The sequence below is a fragment of the Cervus elaphus genome, chromosome 5, assembly GCF_910594005.1.
Source record: "Cervus elaphus chromosome 5, mCerEla1.1, whole genome shotgun sequence".
Lineage (NCBI taxonomy): Eukaryota > Metazoa > Chordata > Mammalia > Artiodactyla > Cervidae > Cervus > Cervus elaphus.
The window spans coordinates 3,600,467-3,620,522 of NC_057819.1; the positions used below are offsets into that span (position 1 = coordinate 3,600,467).

The 20,056-nt window shown below is 48.0% G+C and overlaps 2 protein-coding genes across 2 annotated transcripts; one reads left to right on the forward strand and one right to left on the reverse strand.

Annotated features, from left to right (window-relative positions):
* Window positions 1-7,941: 7,941 nt before the first annotated feature.
* On the reverse strand, window positions 7,942-12,529 carry C5H5orf52 (chromosome 5 C5orf52 homolog). The gene is made up of 3 exons (XM_043901337.1): window positions 12,182-12,529; window positions 9,823-9,931; window positions 7,942-8,265 (listed from the first exon to the last, which is right to left on the reverse strand). Exons 1-3 carry the CDS (start codon window positions 12,460-12,462, stop codon window positions 8,068-8,070), a joined length of 588 nt encoding a protein of 195 aa, XP_043757272.1. The 5' UTR covers window positions 12,463-12,529; the 3' UTR covers window positions 7,942-8,067.
* On the forward strand, window positions 12,420-18,352 carry DUSP18 (dual specificity phosphatase 18). The gene is made up of 2 exons (XM_043901339.1): window positions 12,420-12,992; window positions 15,526-18,352. Exon 2 carries the CDS (start codon window positions 15,596-15,598, stop codon window positions 16,160-16,162), a length of 567 nt encoding a protein of 188 aa, XP_043757274.1. The 5' UTR covers window positions 12,420-12,992; window positions 15,526-15,595; the 3' UTR covers window positions 16,163-18,352.
* The last annotated feature ends 1,704 nt before the right edge of the window (window positions 18,353-20,056 follow it).

Genomic DNA, 20,056 nt, shown 5'->3' on the forward strand with positions numbered 1-20,056 from the left:
TCTTTTCGTCCCCATGGACTGCAGCACGCCAGGCCTCCCTGTCTATCACCAGCTCCCAGAGTTTACTCACACTCATGTCCATTGAGTTGGTGATGCCATCCAACCAACTCATCCTCTGTCATCCCCTTCTCCTCCCACCTTCAATCTTTCCCAGCATCAGGGTCTTTTCAAATGAGTCAGCTCTTCGCATCAGGTGGCCAAAGTATTGGAGTTTCAGCTTCAGCATCAGTCCTTCCAGTGAATATTCAGGACTGATTTCCTTTAGGATGGACTGGTTGGATATCCTTGCTGTCCAAGGGACTCTCAAGAGTCTTCCCCAACACCACATGCTCAGTAAATATTCTCTATTTAACTGAAGAGGGTTCTGTGAAATGTTTGGCCGGTGAAGTTTGATGAACACCATGCTTTTCATGCCACAAAATTGAAGCATCTTGGGGTGGGGTGTGCAAGCTCTGTGTCTCCACAGCTTCCACCACTGCCTATGGTCCTAAAGCCATGTGCACTGACCGCCCTGGCCCCTAAGGATGTGCGAGTTTGTGATCGCCCCAAGGGATTAGAACATGAGTTCCTGTAAAATACTTAACTAATTTCTTCAACTTTGAGATTGTCATGCTTGCACTGTACAGAACTCAAGTAAACACATTATACTGTGAAAGAACTCCCCTCTTCCTCTCCTCTGGGGCTACCATATTGATAGTTTCTTTTTTTTAAATATTTATGTTTAGTCATCTACACTTTTATTTGTTTGGCTACATCCTCACCTAGTCTTTGATTGAGGTGTTTCTCTTTTCCTTTTTTTGGCTGTGCCACATGGCCTGTGGGATCTTTAGTTCCCAGACCAGGGATAGAACTCATACCCCCTGCAGTGGAAGTGTGGAGTCTTAACCCCTGAACCTCAGGAAGTTCCAAGTGTTGATAGTTTCTACATATCTCTCCAGAAGAGAACAGGTTCTTAAAATGAAGTGTATAGTTTTCATAAATTACATGTAAATTTTAAATGTACGTTCCAATTTGTGGTAGGTTTCATTATAATCTTAAAGGGTCCATGATCCCTTCACATGGAGAACCACTGATGCTGAGACTTTTAGCTCAGGGTATTTAGTAAGAACCCATGTTTGCCTCCCGTCTTTATCGAGACCCAAAGAGACCCCACTGAAACAAAAGTGGGAAAGACTGCCAAAGTACTAAGTGTTTACCAACAAACAGAACTAGAAAGAAGACTTTATTTAACAAACATTCATTGAATTCATATCATACGCCAAGTCTTCTAGGCCCTGATGATGGAGCATTGCAAGAAACTTGACGGGGACTTCCCTGGTGGTCTAGTGGTTAAGATTCTGACCTTCCAATGCAGGGGCACAGGTTCGATCCCTGGTCAGGGAACCAAGACCCTACATGCATGCGGGAGGGCCAAAAAACAAAAATAAATAAAATAAGAGTAATAAAATATATTTAAAAAAAAGAACTGACAAAACCCTTGTCATTCTGGAGCTTACATTCTAATAAAAGGAGACAGAAATATGCCAATTAGATCATTTAGAAGGTGATAAATGCCATGTGGCAAAAGAGAACAGTTAAGAAGGCTTGGTAAGGCCATGTTACAATTTTAAAGATGGATCACTAAGGAAATGCCCTGGGGGTCCAGTAGTTAGAACTCAGCGTTTCCACTGCAGGGGGCCATGAGTTCGATTCCTGGTCAGGGAATGAAGATCTCACGTTGCATGACCAGAAAGAAAGAAAGGTCACTGATGAATGAGAGATTTCAACAAATGCTTGGAACATGGAAAGAGGATTCGAGCTCTTATGAGGGCAACAGGTGGAAGCAGCAGCTGAGAGCTTTCTCTCAGCCAGCTAAAAGGGAGGTGGGAGCCAGCTGACTTGAGAGAACCCAGGGAGGCTTCGGGCTCAAAGTCAACAGGTTATGGTGGAGGGTAGGAGCGAGATCAGTGAAGTGAAATGGGGGATTTTATTCCCAACTCAGTGAATATGAGTTTGAGCAAACTCCGGGAGACAGTGAAGAACAGGGAAGCCTGGCATGCTACAGTCCATGGGGTCACAAAGAGTTGGACACAACTGAGTGACTGAACAACAAATTCCTCAAACTAGTTTGTGAGCTCACAGGCGTTTTGTGTTGATATTATTTGTATGCCGTACACATATTTTCCAGTATCCTTTTGTATCTGCTCAGTTTATAATAAACATAGACTCACATACGACCTTGAGCAGGGGTTGGGGAATAACTGCTCCAACCCACTGCCCTACCCCACTCTACACTGAAGATTGCAAAGTGAAGGCAATACTTCTCCCAGGCAGAAAACAATGTCTCTTCTCTAAAGAAACTGAATAAAACATCAGAGGACAGCAAGGGCTGAAGGAGTAGATGTCGGCATCACAGAACAGAGCCCTCCTGACTCTGCTATTTCTGATTCTGCCCCACGCAAAGCTTCCAGTCAGATATTCTCATTCGGCAAAGGGACCAGAGGTAAGCTAGACCTACTGCATAATGGCAGAGGAAACATACACTGGCTTGATTATACAGGGCACTTGCTAAGGGACATAAAGCTGGGAGAGCAGCTGACTTGGGATTTGAACTGAGGCCTTCCTTCCAAATCTGTGCTCTTAGCTACATGCTGTCCTGCCTCCCTCTTAGCTTGTACATCTCTTTTCCTGGGTAAATGGGACACAAACCAGCATATATACCTCTGTGTCTGTGGCCATAAGCTGACCTGGATTTTTCTGGCTCTGCTCAGGGCAGGAGTTGCTTAGCAGATATTTATGGAGCATCATGTGTGCAAAGCTCTGTGCCACATCTCGGGCTTGAGAACGGAAGTGAAGAGATCAGCCACCTGCACCACCCCACTCGGAACAGCTGCAGGCGAGAGAGCCGAAGCCCAGATAAAGGTTACTGGTGACACAGGGGGTCCCAGCCAAGGCCCGCTCCGGGCTTGGCCCCTCAGCCCTCAGAGCCCTGCAGAGTCAGCAGCTGGGCCAGGCTCTGAATTGTAATACCCAAGTAATACTTCCCGCTTCAACAGTGGGCTGGGCTGGATGCATCCATCTTCTTGCTTGTGCTAGGGGTCCCCAGGAATGAAAGGACCCAGACCCTGGCTCACACATTAAGTGCCTTCCAGCAGATCCCAGCTGAGTGCACAAGCGTCTGCTGACCCCTTGTGGTCACCATGGGATCTGCACTGGCCCGGCAGCAGGGTCCTTGGTTGCACCTCTGGGACTTTCTGCCCTGGTGTCCTCATTTCTCACATCACTTTCCTACCACTTATCTCGTGGGGTCCTCCCAACAATCCCAGGAGGTGAGGGGAGCCAGAATTCCCATTCCCACTTTATAAACGAGTGGCAGCCCCTTGGGATCTAGTCCCAGATCCACCAGTAATTCCTTATCTGACCTTGGCAAGTTAATTCCCCACTCTGCCTCAGTTACCTGTTGATGAAATAAGAGAAGCGGCCTGTTCGAGGCAGCTCTGAGGTTCTTCCAGTTCCCCAGACTCTCGGCACAGAGAAGTGACTTGCTCGAGGTCAGAGTGAAGCAGGGCAGAGGCACTCCCAGCATCAGGTGACCCCCAATTCCCCCACAGCGGTGGGGAGCAGTGAGGGTGTCACGGCAAACAAGAAAATCAGCTTCTCCACATTTGTGTTCTGACTGTGGGCTGAAGTGCCACATGGACAGATGGATAAGTGAGTGATGGGTGGATGGATGGGAGGATAGACAGATATGTAAGAACTGTGGGATCACTCTTAGCTGGGACTGCCTCCCCTGCTCCCCAACTAGCTGCCCCTACAGTTATCTGCTGAGGCCCTGGCAGGCTGCCCCACACCCACTTGCTGGGATCTGATGCCACTGCTGTTGCCTGACACCTTGGAGCTGGGACCTGCCATGACGTCCCAGCATCCTCACCCAAGACTTCCTCCCTGCCGTGTCCGTGACCATATGGTCAACAGTGGTAGCCTAGGAGGAAAGTCTAGGGCCAGAGCTATGTATGGGCATCCATCACAGAGCAGTTCCTGCACCAACAATGGCTGAAATTGAGGGTGGTGCTGGAAATGAAGCTGAGCATCACTGGGGCAGCCGGATGGCAAGGAAAGAGCACGCCTTATGCATCTCACAGCCTAGTTCAAACTGAGAGACTCTGAGCAAGTTTCTTAGCTTCTCTGTGCCTCAGTTTCCTCATCTTAAAAGTGGACTTGGGTCTTCCCAGGTGGTCTGGTGGTTAAGAATCCACTTTGCAATGTAGGGGGCACCAGTCTGATCCCTCATCTGGGAGTATCCTACATGTCTTGGGACAGCTAAAGCTCACGTGCCCACAACTACTGAAGCCTGTGTGCCCTAGAGCCCATGCTCTACAGCAGAAGCCACCACAAGAAGCCCGTGCACTGCAACTAGAGAGGAGCCCCCAGTCTCTGCAACTAGAGAACGCCCGTGCCCAGCAATGAAGACCCAGAGCAGCCAAAAGTGAATTTTTTTTAAAGTGGGCATGATATCTGAAGAGTACTCTTGTGAATACTGAGTGAGGTAGGATATAAGATGTCTTGCATGTAACAGGTGCTTGGTAAACAGAAGTTCCCTCCTTTTGTCACAGGTCACGGAGAAAATCTAAAGGAACCCACTGTGCACCCAGCAAGATTTTTGAACTGGGAAGGTTTTTCCAAGTGCCCTAAAGGAGTGACGTGTATCTGGTGAAAGGGGAGGAGGGAAGGAAATGCCCTCAGCGAGAATTACAGAGTACACCCAAAACACTCGATCCCACTAAAAGAGTATCATTCATCTGTCCCCTGCCATCAGCATGGTTCTTCAGACACAAAGAATGTTCCACAAAGGTTTCCTGAGGACCAAACTGAAGACATCTTTTCATAGCTAATGGGCAACAGTCAGGACTCCTGTGTCCTGTTCTTCCACTTCCTGGGTGGGCATGTGCCTCATCCACGTCTCCATAACTCTCCCTCACAGCCTGTCCAGCCCAGAATGGGTGACCAGTTCCCCTTAGCCACCTGGTAGAAGGCAGACCTAGAGTTCAGTCCAGTTCTTTGTGAAACAGATGGTCTCAGGTAACTGACGTCACAGCTGAGGTTCCACAACATCATCTGTGAACTCATGCTCCTGAAGGGCCCCGCCTCCATTTCTGACTACAGTATGAAGACTGGGGGCTTATCACATGCCATTTAGGTCTTCACATGAGACAGGCTGAAGGCAGACTTTGTCACTTACTAGCTGCCCAACCTTAGGCAGGATTCTGGCTCTCTGAGCCTCAACATCTCATCTATAAAGCGGGCTAATAAAATTACCTCCTTTGTTGTTGGGAGGATTCAATGACTCATCTTTGAAAAGAGCTGAGCTCTATGCCTGAAATATGAATGCTCAATAAACGTGAATATGTCAATGATTTTAGTTACTGGAATGGGATGTCAAGGGAGACTTCATTTAACCTAGGAGTTCCACTTGTGTGTGTGTGTGTGTTTGTGTGTCCACTGGACTAAAGAATCCCTAAGGCCCTCCTTAGCTTCCGGATTCTATTTCTCAAATATCTTCCTATCCAATACTCCTTCATTTCCCTCATTGATTTTCCTTCCCTTTTCTCTTTTCCTCTCTCTACAACTAGGCTGCCTCATACCCACTGGTTCGGCTGGTTTTCTGGGTGACCCCACCGACCCTCTGCACCCACCAGGCTTGGGGATGCCATCTTGTTCTTGCTTTAAGTCAGGAGTCACAAATGACACTTTTTAATTAAGGGGGAAAAAAAAAAACCACAGCTCCACCCTCACACCCACCAGGAGCATCTGCATTGCTGTTCCCTTCTCTCCTTCACTGCTGCTAATGACAATATGATGACTTTCTCTACTACTTGAAAACTATTTTTATGTAATTAATGCATGCTTGCTTGCTTATAAATGCCTAATTTAAAAAGAAAAAAGATCTTGGCATATTTCTCTCATTAAAAAAAAAATTAGGGGCCTCTACAGAATTTCATTATTTCTTGTTCCTTACTTAAATGCAAACTCCTCTGGTTTTTAATGCAAATATGGGAAGACTAAGTCCACCCGTGAGTTAGTGGTTTATGAAGTGACTTACTAGGTAGACATCCCAACTCTCCCAGCCATCCCACTGCCAGGGTTCCCCCAGTCTGCTGGGCCACAGCATAAGACTGCAAAGACCCCCTGCCCAGACCAGCCATTCAGAGAGAACGGTGGGTGTGGCTGAAGGCTAGACAGGGGTGAGGCTTAGAGAGGCTGTTAGGGAAGATTTAGGGGGGGGCAGAGTTCTCTGGAGAAAAGAGGAGCTTGGGTGGCTTGGTGGGCACCCTGAAGACACCAGGATCCCCGAAGCCTTTCTTTCCCCTTTCTAGGTACAGTGCCAGGGAAAAGGACTGTTCCTGAAATGAAACGAATACTCAAAATATAAGAAACACATCAAAATGCTAGCAGTGGTTGATCTAATGGAAGAGTTTTTGTTTTTGGCAGATGTGGTCATATTGCTTGTATAATAAAACTTAAGGTTTTAAAGTCAATTATTCCAATCAGTTGAGCTTAGCCAAGAAAACAGACAAAAACCTAGAAAAATAAGGTTTTGGATCCCACTGAAAAGTAGCATATTCTCAAAGGAAGACCATTAAAGGGAAAACAGAAGCATCGTGGACATCTGGCTCTCCATCCCTGGATGAGGACACATGAAGAGGACTTCGGAAAGGCTCCATGAGGACTGAGGTCCTTACCTAGCAGCTGCGGTGATGCAGAACGACCACTCCCCGGCAGTCAGGAAACCTGCTTCTAGTTCTCTGCCACTAACTTGCTGTGTGACCTTGGGCAAGTCAAGCCACCTCTCTGGGCCTGTTTCCTCATCTGTAAAGTGAGGGAATCTGGTTAACTTTAAAAAATATGTACCGTGACCTTACTCTGGGCACTGTGCTGAAGCTGTAACTAAACAAAGGAATAATCACTTAGAAAAGAGAGTGACTGCTCAGTGTTATTGGGCATTGTGGTTACAGAGATGAACGAGTGAGTAACCCAGCCATCGACATATTCACATGGTCAGCAAGACAGAGTGAACAAGAGACAGCCAACCGCATGCTCAGTGCAGACAGACAAGTCAGCACACAAAGGTGAGGCCTTTTCTGGTGGGGTGGAGTAGCACAGAAGACACCTGAACTGAATCTTGGGGATCCCTGGCTCCTACTCTCAAAGGCTGTATAGTCTGATCTAAGGCTGGGACAAATATCCAATCATCTACCACGAAAGCCAGAGTGAAACCACCACAGCTAAGCCAAGTTCAGAGTGGGGAACCCACGTGGCTTGGGCTGGGTTGTAGAGGGGCAGGCAGGAGGCAGAAGACCAGAGAAGCTTGTGAGGGGTCGGTGAGGAAATGGCATTGAGATAAGCTTTGGAGGGTGAACAGCCCTGAAGAATCATTCTAGACGAAGAGCCTGCAGGTGTGGTTGGGGCAGCAGGCAGGCCAGGGCAGCAGGACTGGCAAGGCTGGAAGCTAACTGAATGCACTGTGGTGAGAGCCCATGCAAATGATGGGCCCTGGGCCAAGTGTTCCACATCCTCATGCCAGTTCTTGGAGGTAGGTTCCCTCACTGCTACCTCCTATTTTCACCAAAGGAAACAGGCTCAGAGAGGTTACAGAGTCTCACAGCTGATGGATGGCAGAAACAGCCCTTAACCCAAGTCTGCCTGATGCCCCACCTTGACTCACCACTGGAATGCCAGGTAGTGGCATTACCAAGCCCTTCCCATGCAAGGTACCACTGTCCCAGCACACCTGGCCTGGCATTGCACCAGACACGTGGGTACCAGAGGTCAATCTCTGCCTTAACCTTGGAAGCCGGCTTGATTCAGTCCTTTCAACTTGGGCAGCTACAGGACTATCAGGATTGCCTTCACCAGAAAAGGGGGGATGGGACTGGGCAAGAAACAGCAGCACTGCCAAGGGCCTTTGTGCTCCACCGTCCACAGGCCTCATTTATTGCTGTTCTACAATGGTGTAGACTGGCTCACTTCCAGCTTGTCTCCGGTCAGCCTAGTGTCATCATGGCCCCAGGATGGACCACTCTGCCTTGACTAGGGTGGCCGATCTTTCCTGTGAGGCTGAGCTTTTAATGGGACCTTGCTCCCTCGGATGCTATCCAGGTACTCCCGGATGTTCGTGGATCCCCGTCGCCAGCGCCCCAACTTTCTGAGCTGGTCTGTCATGAATTTCTTTTTCAGGTGGTCATACAAATGGCTCATCTTTTTCTTGGTCTTGTCTGCAGCTCTTATCTTACAAAAAAAGCAGAGGTGAGGTTACTTCACAGTAAGAGAGGCATCTGTGCTGCTGCTACGAGGTGGAAAAGGAGCCAGATGAACTCAATATTCCATCAGTAACTTGGCTCACAGGGAGCTCCATTTCCCTGTTTGTAAAGTGAGGGCATTGAGCTAGGTCACTCCTGTGGAACCTTCTGACAGTCTGCAGCCTCAGAGCCTAACATCTCTGTTTGGAGAGTGGTCAGGAGGAGGGAGGGAAAGGGTGCATCTCGTAACCCCCCGTCTTTACCTCTTATCACTCAGTCCCGATTACTCACTTGGTGCCCCCCGCATATTGTCAGTGACACCCCCTATGTCACTGAACTGGACTTCTTTTTGGCCACACCACACAGCTTGTGGCATTCTGGATATGCATTGAACATGCACCCTCAACAGTGAAAGCACAGAGACCTAACCACTGGACCACCAGGGAATTCCCTACTTATATCTTCTATTACGATATATCGCCAAAGTCCCCACAGGGAATAGCCATCCCAGTTGAGAACCACAGCCACACATGCAGGGATACCAGCCATTATCCACTGTTCTCAGAGCATTGTTCAGAGAGTTCCCAACTAGATATTCACTGCCCTCCTGGAGGCCCTGAGAAATCAATGGCTGGCCAAAGCCGTCTCCTCCCCTAATGGGAGAACTTTGTGGGGGAGAAACACTGCTCTAATTCCACTACACCATGCCACTGGAAGTTTAGCAGAGAGAGAAACACTCACACCTCTACTCTTCTTTTGGTCTCAGTGACACTTAAGATCTCCCACCATCTCTTAAACCTTTCCCACTGTTTTCAATGTCAGAATCTCATGGGTCCTTCCAGATTTGGTCCGAGAACATGGAGAACAGCTCAAAAAAGTCAAGAAGGGTACAGCAGCTTAACTCTGGCCTGCCTGCTCTAGTGGAAGAAACGAGCACGTTCTCAGAGTCCATCGTGTTCCCTAGTCTCTTCCTCATGCCCAAAACACTGCCTGTCCCAAGTGAGCCCAGAAGATGCATTTAATGAATTAATCAGTCAGGGTCTGTGGGATGATGACACTGTGGTTTCCCTCTTCTTCTGAGGGTTTTTGGGTAAGCAAGTCAAACCTTTCTTGTCCATAAGCAAAAAGTAGAAAAGTCTCAGTTCTCCTGTGGAAAAACGGGAGATAATCCCTGAAGTGAAAAAAAATGACCAAATGGTGTCAATTCCACTTCAAGCTCTAGAAGCAAGACTTATTTTTACAGAAGATTGTAGGAATCCACTCAGGGGCTCCCTAAATAGAAAGGTAATGTGTTTTGAGGGGAAAAAATGCCACAGGAACCAAGAGATGTGGAATTTTCTTTGGTTCCTTCAAACAAGGAATAGCTATGACACTCTGGGTGAATCAGTAACCCAGAGTCTCAACTGTCTCCTCTGTAAAAGAGGCTTGTATTAGAGCACCTTGACGGCCTCCTACCACCTCTAAGATCTCCAAGGTTTCCCCGAGTGGAATGAACATCGATCAAGCCACTAACGCCCTCTAATGGAAAGGCTTGTGATGACTTTACCTCCATCTCATAGATTCGCTGCGCACTGAGGTTGTCACGTATTATCACCCGAGATAAGTGGCTCTTGGGTAAAAATTTTTTCACTGCTGTTTCACTGGAATTCATTAAGCTGGAGAGGGAGAAGGTGGTACAGGCTTGATGGCTGGGGTCAGGACTAGAACACAACCTGATCTGATGGGATCCTGTAGTAGTGGCTAGGCCTTCCTGAAGTTTCTTGGGAGAGGCACTGCCCTGTCATAACTGTCAGAGGAACAAGGGAGTAGGCTTAGGTTTCTTCCTGTGGAATATGTGTGCCTAAGGGGTGTTTCTTGGATGCTGAGAGGAAAAAAAAAATCCTGAGAAGGATGTAGAAAGATCAGAGTAATCCACAAGAGAAGTGTCCAAAGGAGCAGTCATCTGAGGAAAATGCAGGATGAAATGGGAGGTGAAGGTCTTAGAGGAAAGAGGCAAAGTCAGAGGGATAAATCTGAGGGGGGTTGGGGGGAGGGCATTGCTTGAGCCTAGGTCTAAGGGAGATCTTGGTGGGGAAGGTCAAAGGAATCAGGAAAAAAGAGAAAAAAATGCTTATACACAGGTTATGTTTGCTAATTGGGAAATTTTAAGGGAAAAGGGTTTGGGAAAAGTCTAGAAAGGTAAAGAAAGTCTGAAGTGAACACTTGAGGAGACTCTGGAGGGTGAGAAGCAGAAGTTGGGATGGGATGGGGTGTGGCAGAACAAAGCCAGGTGCTCCAGGCCAAACTAGAGATTAACAATTTGGTTAAAATGAGGAATTGGTCAAAAATGGATAATACCAGGCATTGAGTTTTCACTTTTGATAATTTGGTGACACCATGAAGTGGTTTTGCAACTATTATATATATATATATATATATATATATATATATATATATATTTATTTATTTATTTATTTATTTATAGCCTACTTAAAAATAATTATTCGTAATATTTTCTAAAATTTGGAAACTAAATATACAATAAGGAAGCAACTGAATAAATTGTGATTAGGCCATACAATAAAATAGTAAGCAGCTATGGATAAAACAGACATCCACAGTGTATGGGGGGGCAAGTTTACAAAATAGTAAAATTTTTTGTGACATACTCCCTCCTTACCACTAAAAAAAAAAAATGCATAGGCATTTTGCAGTACATATTTATGAACAGATCTGAAACAATATACACCAAAATGGTAACAGTATTTGTCTCTAGCCATTCATTATGCTTGTCTGATTTTTCTATAAGTGTATATATTATTTTAATAGGACAATAGGACAAACTTTGAAGGACTAAAAAACTTTTTATCGTAATTCATTGTCAGCCTGTTTGGAACAGTGATTGTCTCCAGACATTCATCCTGCTTGTCCATCTTATTTTTCTATAAGTGCATACTATTTTGACAGGACAAAAAAAAAAGGACAAATTTTAAAGGATAAAACATTTTGAAGAATTAAAAAAATTTTCCCCTAATTCATTTTCAGCCAGTTCGGAACTGTGCTTTTCTGAATGTTTTTACATCTACAAACAAGTAGAAACAAACACCCTTTATCTCCCATTTACATTTTTTTTCTGACAGAAAAGACATGAGGGGATAGAAAAGACTCCTTTAGAGATCAAGATGCTCACAATCAAAAGTCCCCCGAATTCTGCTGGGGGGAAAAAAAGCGTAAAATACCTAGATACACTAAACAGTTAACCCACTCAGTGGTGCACCAAATTACCAATACTTTCTGGGAAGGGCGGGGGGAGGGGGGGAGGCCATGACTGGAAATACTCCCTTTCAAGTAATAATGATCATTTTGAACCATAATGCTGCCAGAACAAGGCAGGGGTGGAGGGTGCGGGGAGGGGGGTACTCTGAGGGAGTGTGAAATGGAGGAGGCGAGGGGAAGCTGAGGTCTGTGGGGACGGGGCCACGGGTGAGGGAACTAAGGGCTTTCCCTGGCTCGCTGCGGATAGCAAACTGAGGGAAGCTTCAGGCCTGAGGGAACCTGGGCCTCACCCAGGTAAGGAAGTTCGACTCTGCCCAGGGGGCGCCAGGAACCTTCTGGACAGATGACGTCAAGCCTGGGAGACTAGAGGCCCGGCCCGGGCGTTCGGAGGATATATGGGTTGAGGTGGGACTCTCAGCCTCCTTCAGAGTCCGGGCTGAGGGTGTTCGGGCTCCGGAGAGGGTGAAGACCTAGACTGGGGCATTTAGACTCTCCTGGGGTCTAAAAAAAGTCCGGGCTCTGAGGCGCCCAAGGTTCTGGAGAGCCAGGACCAAGATCCCCGCAGCTGCCTGAGGGAGCATAAGTCTGAGGGAGTTCGGCTTCCCCGGGGGTCCGGGCTCTGAAGAATGCTCTGGGTACTCGGGCCGCACCTGAAGAGAACCAGCGGCTGCGCGGTCCGCGGCCGCAGGAAGCAAATCTTCGGCTGGCTCCTTACGTGACTGTCCCGGCGGTTACTGAGCCTACTGTGCCGGAAGAAGGCCGACGCCGGGTAGGTGCCAGAACTGGTGGTCGCCTGAGGGGCGACCCTACCGGCAGTGGGCGAACCCACTAGGTTCCATGTGACCGAGGGCCGAAGCTGCTGGCCAACCGCTGAGTTCTCGTCTTCCGCTTTAGCGAGCAACTCCGGAATGGGAGTCGGCTTGGGATCCATGCTCTTATGAGCGCGCGCAGACGTGGAGTGAGCGCCTGCGCAGACGCGGTGAGCGGAGCTCGGCGCGTTGCCCGGGAGACGCGCAAGGAAGGCGGGACCAGGGGGGGTGGGGCGGGCCTTGTGGGCGAAGCCCGGAAGCCTGCGGATGCAGCGGGATTGTCCCTTGGCGACTGCCGTGGCGCTGCCCGGCGCGTTGCCATGGAGACGGGCTGGGCGAGAACCAGGCTGCGGCGCGCAGAGCCCGGACCCTACTTCTCGACTAGGACCGTTGGGGTTCCCGCGTGATCGCAGGGCGGTGGCCGGTGAGTCCGGGCCCGGCAGCTCCAGGACGGGGAAAACGAGGCCGGGGTTTCTCCGGAGACCCGGCACGGCCCATCCTTTTCCGCAACAAGGGACCATTGCTATGGAAACCGGAGCCCCGGGCCGGCGGGGACGGTGGCTCCTGGGTCGTGACCGATCTTCTCTCACCGGGAGACGCTCGCCCAAGGTTGCTTCGTGAATGCACTTGCCCTCCCGCCCGCGAGAGAGAGGTAAGACCCCAAGGTCTTGACACAGCGGGTGAATAAGCCCATTCCAACGCCAACTCCCCGGGAAATCTACCTGACTCACCGCTGGAAGTGGCGCCTTTCTCCCGTCAACCCTTGGACTGTGTTCCAAGTTTTATAACCCAATATTAACGAAAGCCTCATGGTGTTTGCCCACTTTTCCCTCTAGAAAGATCGGCTGTTTTGAGCCTTGCTTTGTGACCCTAGACAGGTCCTTTTCCCCACTCTGCCTCACTTTCTCCGTGTGTAAAATGGAGATACTAACTCCAGACACCGGCTTGCTATGCTGTTTTGGAGATCGAACCAGAGGCTTTGTAGGCAGTAAAATGGTGACACTGAAATGCCGCCGAGTCGCTCTTTCTCCCGCTCTCTCCCCTCAAGTTAAAAGTTCTTCAGATCTTCGGTTCATTTCTTCAGGCGATCTTTGCAACTCTGTAGCCCCAGCCTGAAGTAACTCCGTTTACTCTTCATTCTCACAATGCCCCAGATTTTAACTTCCCTAACAACGGCAACAGTAGTTAACTATGTGCTAGGCCCTGTGTTAAACACTTTACATGGATTACCTCATTTAATCCTCACACGATTCTCTTTTTTTTTCTTTTTGAAAGGTCACATTTAATGTTTTCACCACTGTACTTCAGATCTACATTGTACAAAGTGACCAGTATGCCACAGTAATTGACCAGCCTCTGAGATTGTACTTTCACACTAGTGTCTTGGGCTCTTTTGATACTAAACACGTTTCTCATTCAACTGAATTGAGATGCTGCCGTTGGGTTCTCAGGAGCCTTGTGAAAAAAAAAACAAAACAAGCATACCACACCATCTTTGTTTAGTAAGTCAGTATTTGTTTCTTCCAAAACAAACATTCACTTCATTGAAGTTAAACTTCCAAACATAACTTATTAATAGTCTTCAGGTTCAGCTCAGATCACTCAAGATGCAAATTCTCTGCTAAATCCAGATAACTTAACAATAATTTTAGCACTTAATTGTCCATAACACACGCCAAGGTTTTTCCTAGACCAGTTTTAGGTATTCCTTGTACAGGTGAAAAATGATCTTCAATTTTCTTCTCTTTTTAATCTAAAAGTTGGAAGGTAAAAGATTTTTCAGGGTAGGCACTATTATCCCTATTTCTCAACTTGGTTGCACCCTTAATTGCCTATTTAATGTCTGTCTTTCCCGCGAGACTTTGAGTTCTGTGAGAGAGGGGGCCATGGCTGTCTTGTACTTTTCAGTATCCCCAGCACCTACCACAGTGCCTGATAAGTATTTCTTGATTAGCATGAAAATGACTTTCCTCTCGTCACTACCCTCACCTTCCAGAGCAGTGTCTTCTCACCACACTTTCTGACCCTGTAATGAACGACAGTCTCCCCTCATTCCTATTGCCCACTGGGCACTAGTTTTGGGGACCCTCTGTCCACTTCTCTCTGGGTTTTCAGGTGATGAGGATCCAGAACATCCCTTAGCATTTGGGCTTCCAGCTGGTTGAGGGCGGGGCTTTTTCCCTGCCCCTGGTAGTTCAGACAGTAAAGAATCTGCTTTTAATTCAGGCGATCCAGTTCGATCCCAGGGCAGATCCCCTGGAGAAGGGAATGGCTACCCACTCCAGTAATCTTGCCTGAAAAACATAGACAGAGGAACCTGGTGGGCTACAGTCCATGGGGTCTCAAAGACTGAGTGACTTTCACTTTCACTTCACATAAGACTTTTAGAACAAACCAGTCCCATCTGCCCTACCTACCTGGGGTGAGCCTATTGCACTGGACTCTGGGGGTACTGGTAGGTAGGATTTGTCTAGGCAGCCTTTGACCTTCCTCTCCAGCCGCCTAAGAACCACCCTCACCTCCAGCCAGCTCCTCCCTCAAATTCTAGAGAAACATGGCCAGAGATCCCATCTTTTCCAGAAAACCTCTTGGGAGGCAGAGTCCTGGTTGTTGGGGTCATTTCTTCATTCAGCAAATTTTTTAAAGCACCTGCTTGTGGGAACATGCAGCTTGGCACTGGCAGTATAGTAGGAACAAAGGCAGAAACAGTGATAAACCACGAGAACTCATAGACAGGGAGTGGCAAAAGCACATCTTCAGGAAATGTTAGGAAGGAGGGCACCCGGGACCTGCCTGAAGCTGGTACTCGATCACGTGTAGGGTAGGGGTATAGTCCCAGAAAGTTTCCCTCAGGAAGTCGCCCTTGGCCAAGATCCCAATGCTCAACAGTGCTCTGCTGAATGGGACAGACTAGGACTTGACAGGCTTGTAAGGAAAGGGGGTTCTGGACTGAGAGCAGGACGGGCCCTGGGCCAGAGAGGACCAGTGTCCACGCGGAACAGAACATGACTCAGCCCAGCCGAGGCCCTTCAGGACCTGAGAAATGTTAAAAGTGGGGAGGAGAGATGGGCAGGGGGCCAGGCCACAGGTGACCTTGACAGCCAAGCTGAGGGGCCCCACTGAGTCATATGAAGCAGGGGGCCCTGAACTGGGGCTCCTCACCTGTCTCCTCTGCCTCCTTTCAGTTTTCCATGGACACAGCCTAGCAGGAAGAGGCCGCCTTTATGTCTCACAGGCCGCTGACCCACCGGCCCGATGACAGCGCCCCCGGGCGCCTTCCCGGTTCAGTTCCGGCAGCCCTCGGTCAGCGGCCTCTCGCAGATCACCAGCAGCCTGTATATCAGCGGCGGGGCGGCCGCCAACAACAGGCTCATGCTCTCGAGCAACCGCATCAGCACGGTCATCAACGTCTCGGTGGAGGTGGTGAACACCTTGTACGAGGACATCCACTACGTGCAGGTGCCCGTGGCCGACACGCCCGCCTCGCGACTCTGTGACTTCTTCGACCCCATCGCAGACCACATCCACGGCGTGGACATGAAGCAGGGCCGCACACTGCTGCACTGCGCCGCCGGCGTGAGCCGCTCGGCCGCCCTCTGCCTCGCCTATCTCATGAAGTACCACGCCATGTCGCTGCTGGACGCCCACACGTGGACCAAGTCCTGCCGGCCCATCATCCGGCCCAACAGCGGCTTTTGGGAGCAGCTCATCCACTATGAGTTCCAGCTATTTGGCAGGAACACTGTGCGCATGGTCAGCTCCCCCTTGGGCATGATCCCTGACATCTACGAGAAGGAGGTCCATCTAATGATTCCACTCTGAGCCATTCCGCCAGCACGTGCCCCAGGGTCACTGGTCTTCCACCAAGATCTGTGCTCAGACACCCTTCTTTCGTCAATACAGTAAAACCAGGTGACGTCTTTTATAAGGGCAAGGAAAAAGGAAGGGTGCTGTAAGCTCTTAATCTTATCATTCATATCTTTAAAGAGTCAGCTTACTACATGTAAGATGGTGAAGATAAATTTTCTCCCCAGTGAGTGACAAGTCATGGCTGCTGACCAGAGGGGCGGGTGAACCAGGTGGTGCCCAGGTCAAGTGGACCAGCGCCCAATGCACGTGGCAAGGCTGGAATCCGGCAGTCTTCCCCATGACCGACTAACCCAGGAATGAGTCTTTCACAATCCCACCTCATTCTTTCAAACCCAAAGCCAGCCTTAAGCATCAGGCACCTCCTGTGCTTCTCACAGTTTAAGTGCCAACCTATGGGATGAGTAGCCTTCAAGCAGTGTTCCAGAGACTCTGGGAGCCCCAAGGCAACCCTGCTTTCACCTTTAGCCACCATTGCCCAACTCTGGTTTTCTGGATTGATTGGACTTACATATAAGATAGTTTTCAAACGAAGCATTCTGTTGTGTAAAATTTTTTTTAAACATTTTTTTTTTGAGCACTGCTCTACATGGCAAGCTCTTCTCCAGCTTTTGATGAAAGGTGGCATTGGTCTCTATCTCGGAGCACGTATGGAGAGCTGGCCTGACATCGGGCCTCAGCCCAGAAGGCTGGAGCTGTGAACCGAAACACAGCCCTGTCACCTCCTGCTCATGTGGCCTGTGGCCTCTTGGAGCCTGAGTTTCCTCTCCCAGTGATGACAGCCCTTTCCTCCTAGGGGCGTCGTGAGGATCCGTGCTGCTTTAGCGCAGTGCCCCAGCGCGTGGTAGATGCTTGGTGTGACCAGCCGCTGTCCGCGTGAATGATGCCCTGGCCCTGCTGGCCCGGGTCTGAGAGTCATCCTCACAACAGCGGCTCCCCGCCTCTGTGCACAGCCCCTTATTGCTCAGAAAGTGCTCTTCCCAAAAGTCGTCCTGCACGGGGCGGGGAAAAGACGGTTTCAGTCTTCACGCACTCCTGCCTTGCAGGAGGCCTAGATCTCAGAGTCTTTTCAGGCTTCCCACTGTGTTTAACCCGTGTCACCTGGGAGTCCTAGAACAAGGAGCACACATCCAGCTTCCCCCAAAGGGCCTTGTTTAGATCACCGACCATGAGAGCGAGCCCTGGCCTAGCTGGCTGCTGGGGTCCACGGGGTGTGTGCCAAAGGGATGAATGAGCGAGCTCCACTGAAGGTCCTGAAATCCAGGGTGGTTCCAAGGTATGCAAGGATCTGGGTCAAGACCAGCTATTCTAACCCAGAGGTTTTCAGACCAAAGGAGAACTGCTCCATGTGGGTCCAGAGCCCGGTGGAGGCCAAACACGCCTTCTCCCCACACCCACCCCTCCCCTGCTTTCACAGAGAGCCTGTCCACGGGTATCATTTTAGGATCAGGGGAGACTGGTCTCAGTTTCTTGATGAATAAACAGACCCACAAATGCCAGGGCTAGTGTGGCAAGCCCCCCGCCCCCCCCCCCCCAAGCAGAAGAAACCGATCTGAAAGAAACCCAGGTGGAAAATTTCTTTGAAAGCATTTTTTTCTTCTTTTTTAAGAGAAGTTTATTTGGGTATATTTTGTTTCAGGTTCTGAAATGTTTGAATTCACATGTAAGTGTCTCCTGTGTAAGGTTCTATGTGTCTTAACACATTTGTGTCACTGCCTCCACAATCAGGACACAGAGCAGCTCCGTCACCTCAGAATTCCCTTGTGCTGCCCCTTTGCCCCACCCCAGCCTCTGGCAAACACGCCTCTGTTCTCCGTCTGTATAGATTTGCCTTTTCCAGAAGGTCCCATTCATAGGTCATAGCGGGTGTAGCCTCTGGAGACTGGCTGCTTTCAGTATGCCTGAGGTTCGCACGTGTTGCTGTTCGTGGCTGTGAGCTATTCCATTGTATGGATGTGCCAGTTTGTTTTACTTTCACCCACTGAAGGATATTTGGGTTGTTTCCAGGTTTTGGCAATTTTGAATAAAACTGCTACAAATATTTGTGTTTAGGTTTCTATATGAACAGAAAATTATCTAAGGTGTGTACCTAGGAGTGAGATTGTTCAGTCATGTAGTAAAGGTTTAACTTTAAAAAAAAAAAAAGCAAACACCAAATTTCCAGAGTATCTCTACTTTTTTGCCTTCCACTATGAGAGATCCGGTTTTTCTCCAGTGTTTGGAACTGCCAAGATTTTTTATTTTAGCCATTCTGATAGGTGTGTGGTGTTAACTCCTTGTGACTTTGATTTGCACTTCCCATGTGGTTAATGATATTAAGCCTGTTTTTGTGTGTTTAATTGCCTTCCATGTTCCCTCTTTAGTGAAGTGTCTATTCAGTGCTTTTACCCATTTTTAAGTTGAGTTGTTTTCTCACCACTGAATGTTGAGAAATTCTTTGTATATTCTGGATTGTTGTTGTTCAGTCACTAAGTCGAGTCTGACTCTTTATGACCCCATGGACTGCAGCACACCAGGCTTCTCTCCTGAAGTTTGCTCAAATACATGTCCATTGAGTTGGTAGTGCCATCCAGCCATCTCATCCTCTGTCACCCGCTTCTCCTCCTGCCCTCAATCTTTCCCAGCATCGGGGTCTTTTCCAAGAGTCGTCTCTTCACATCAGGTGGCCAAAGTATTGAAGCTTCAGCTTCGCATCAGCCCCTCCAATGAATATTCAGAGTTGATTTCCTTTAGGATTGACTGGTTTGATCTTGCAGTCCAAAGGACTCTCAAGAGTCTTCTGGATACAAGCCCTTTCTCAGACATGGATCTGTGGGTATTTCCCCCCCATCTAGCGTCTTTTCATGCTCTTTAAAGTGTCTCCGGCAGAGCAGAAGTGTTATATTTGGATGACGTGCTACTTTGCAGATTTTCCTTTTATGGATTGTTGTTTTGGTGCCACATCTAAGAACTCTGCCTAACCTCCTATCACAAAGATTCTCTCTGGTGTTGGAGAGTTTAAATTTTCTCCTTATCTCTGTGATCCTTTTGTATAAGGTGTGAGGTTTAGTTTGAGGTTCATATTTTTTCATATGGGTGTTTGATGGTTTCAGCTCTGTTTGTTGAAGGCTGTCCTTTCTCCACTGAGCTGCCTTTACGCCTTTGCACGGGTCGGTTTTTATGCTCTTCATTCAGTCTGATATACGTCTCACTCTCTCTCTTTACCGATACCACATTATGTTGGTGATTGTAACTTTTAGAGTAAGTCCTATGGTATTCCTACTCTTAAGAGAAGTGTTCATTCTTTTACCATTAACTATGATGTTAGTTATAGGCATTTTTGTAGATGCCCTTTATTAGATTAGGGAAGAATTGGAAAGTATTCTCTTCTGTTTTCTGGAAGGGATATATGGATTGGTGTTTCTTCTTTAAATGTTTGATGGGCTTCTGCAGTGAAACTGTTTGGGCCTGTAGATTTTTTTTTTTTCAAAAGGATTAACAGTGAAATAAATTCCATTAATAGTTAAAGGATTAATCAAATTGTCTGTTTCATCTTTGGTGCGTTTTGGTAGTTTGTGATTTTCAAGGAATAGATCCATTTCATCTAATGGATCCAGTTTATGCACATGGAGTTGTTTATAGTATTCTCTTAATATCCTTAGTGTCTGCAGGGTGACATCACATTTTCATTCTCCAAACTGATAATTTGTCTTCTCTATTTCTTTGTTAGTCTAGCTAGATGTTTATCAATTTAAAGAATCTTTTTAAAGAATAACCTACCTTGTGTCTTTAATTTTCTCTGTTGTTCTTCCCTTTTCTATTTGACTGATTTCTGTTGTTATTTTCATAGTTCTTCTTACATTGAATTTA

Excerpts from the sequence above, each read along its gene's own strand:
- C5H5orf52 (XM_043901337.1), bottom strand. The coding sequence starts at position 12,462 with ATGGATCCCAAGCCGACTCCCATTCCGGAGTTGCTCGCTAAAGCGGAA. Across the intron at positions 9,932-12,181 it reads CAGCCGCTGGTTCTCTTCAG|CTTAATGAATTCCAGTGAAA; the intron begins GTGCGGCCCGAG and ends CTCCCTCTCCAG. Across the intron at positions 8,266-9,822 it reads AGCGAATCTATGAGATGGAG|ATAAGAGCTGCAGACAAGAC; the intron begins GTAAAGTCATCA and ends TTTTTTTGTAAG.
- DUSP18 (XM_043901339.1), top strand. The coding sequence starts at position 15,596 with ATGACAGCGCCCCCGGGCGCCTTCCCGGTTCAGTTCCGGCAGCCCTCG.